The sequence below is a fragment of the Pundamilia nyererei genome, unplaced genomic scaffold (assembly GCF_000239375.1).
Source record: "Pundamilia nyererei isolate P.nyererei 1_Seehausen unplaced genomic scaffold, PunNye1.0 scaffold00004, whole genome shotgun sequence".
Lineage (NCBI taxonomy): Eukaryota > Metazoa > Chordata > Actinopteri > Cichliformes > Cichlidae > Pundamilia > Pundamilia nyererei.
The window spans coordinates 554,357-556,719 of NW_005187405.1; the positions used below are offsets into that span (position 1 = coordinate 554,357).

Here is a 2,363-nt window from a genome sequence, read left to right on the forward strand (position 1 = left end):
AGGATTGGTTATAATGTAAGTACAATACACAGAATTGTAAAGATACAACTATATTCAACTAATTCTATATATAACCCCTTTGTAAACCCTGTTCACCGAAGTCTATTTACGAACATACGTAAAGATATTACACAGAAAAAATACACAGAAACATTGGAAATCAGTTTTTGGCAGGCAATCACTTTTTGGCACACCACACGCGCCGTTGTTCGCGGCTATCCCTCTTCACCAATCAATTCACAGGCAACTCAGTATTACCCAATAGCAAGGTTGGTTGTTAGTTGTAGGCGGAGACTAGGAATTACAAACTGTTTTGGATACCTTCTCCTTCATTGCAACTGCATAGGGTAACATGTAAAGATTTGTCACAGTAGAAACGATAAATGCGTATGATATGCTTTTATAGCGTAAGAACAATAAAAAGTAAATTTTTAGTTGAAAGGTTAATGCTGCCTGTGGGTCGTTTGGTGGCTTTTTGCTGTGAAAACAGTGATGAGGTTGAGGAGTTAGCCACCTGTTGATCCATCGAGCAACACTGTTTACATTTAGCGAGCGTAGTTGTTCTGGTGTAGCCTCGGATACTTAAAACATAGCCACATGCTGATGAAGTTAAAGGTCTTCTGGAGCTTTTCAACCGTTCACACAAGCGGTAAATGTTGCTTCAGCGCCGGAAAGCTAAATATGCACCCGGTAATAGTCTGATGTTTGACATCAAAGAGCTAATCGGTTTGAGGGAGCTCAGCCTACACAGAAGCTGAGGTGAGTAATCACAGAGACCCAAACTGTAGCTGGTGTTTTTTGTAACAGAAACCTGCAAATATGTAGTATGATTCTGTTTTCGAGCCGTCCACCCTCTTCTCTTGGTTTCCTCTCGCTGGTCTGCAGTCAGTCAGATGGCCGTGGTGATGAACAGGTTCAGTCCTGACTGCCTGATGTTATAATATCTTGTGGGACGGCTGAGAGACGGATTGTTGCTGGTAGGTCCAACCTCCTCCAAGTCAAAGGTAAAGGGCAATGGAGTTACTTCTGAGTGAAACACTAAGAAAAAAAGTGTTTGAATATCATTTACACATTATCTGTCACATCGGACTATGTTACATGCTGTATAAAGGTATGCACGTCCATGAATTCGGTAATTGTTCCCTCAAATGAGAGAAACTATTTTGGTGGGCTAGTTTTGTTTGCATAAAGGGTGACTACCCAGGTGTGGGCTGGTTAGTGGTCTATATTTTCTATACACATAAAACTGAGTAAATTGTTCAAAAAATGAGCAGATCTAGTGTTACATAGCAGCTCTAGGGTAAAAAAAATAAACGTTTCTCATCCACTCCTGTGTCATGCCTTTGTTTGTCATCATCATTCAACACTTGTTCTGTAGAGATGGAGTCCATTTCTGCTTCGAGGAAGAAGATTGGCTGTGTGCGGCAGGAAAACGCCTGTCTGACTCTGCAGGATGAGCAGCTCATCAGTGACCTGGATGCAATGCAGTATGAAATGGCTACCTCCAAATCTCAGGTATGATATTACACATGTGATTTTTAATTTTATTATTATTTTTAAGTGGAGCTTGTTAAATCTTTAAAGACTGTGGGCTAGTCTGCTGCAGATCCCTCTACAACCGTGCCAAACACCTCCATTTGACCAAGCCACAGTGTTAAATTAGTGTTAGATTTCAGTGTTTTTTTCCTTGAAATGTCAAATATGATATGACAAGTCTCCCGTAATAACTAGCAGAAAGTGTACACATGGGTTATCTGTGTTCTTTTGCAGGTCTACCTCAGGGGCCCTAGGGCTGGGGTTCACAACAATGTGGTGGTCATGAGTGAACAGATTCGTCAGCTTGAAGCGGAGCTGGAGGCTCAGGCCAAAGAACTTAAGTATGTCATTGACTGAAATATCCACAAGGTTTTTATTCTTAACAGAACATAAAAAAAAAACATAGCTCAAGCATTTAAAGTGATTTTTATGAAAAATATTAGCTCATTTTGAATTTGATGGCAGCAGCACATCTGAAAAAATTTGGAATGCGTGCAACAAATGGATGGAGAAGTAAGTGGTACTGAAAAGAAACATCTGGAGGAACAGTTTACAATCAGTTTAGTTGGGAGCAGGTGTGTAACATGATTGGGCATAAAAAGAGAGGCTGAGGTTCACCAGTCTGAAAAAAACAAAACAAAAACATAATCTACAAATTGTGGAGGAATTTCAGAATAATGTTCCTTAATGTAAAGTTGTGCGACTGCGAATATTTCATCAAATGGACTAACGAAAAGTGGAAAACTGTTTGTGGTCAGGTAAAGGCATCAAAAGGCATCTTTGAATGCATGGAGGTGGATCAGAGGCTGTGAAATTAACAGCTTGCA

The 2,363-nt window shown here is 40.2% G+C and overlaps 1 protein-coding gene across 1 annotated transcript in view; it reads left to right on the top strand.

Annotated features, from left to right (window-relative positions):
• Nucleotides 1-869: 869 nt before the first annotated feature.
• Nucleotides 870-2,363, top strand: part of LOC102211717 (coiled-coil domain-containing protein 18-like) — a 5,404-nt gene continuing 3,910 nt past the window's right edge. The window contains exons 1-3 of the mRNA XM_013911495.1: nucleotides 870-977; nucleotides 1,379-1,515; nucleotides 1,771-1,877. Of these exons, the coding sequence (XP_013766949.1) occupies nucleotides 1,381-1,515; nucleotides 1,771-1,877 (242 nt within the window). The 5' untranslated portion in view covers nucleotides 870-977; nucleotides 1,379-1,380. The remainder of the gene's footprint in view (nucleotides 978-1,378; nucleotides 1,516-1,770; nucleotides 1,878-2,363) is intronic.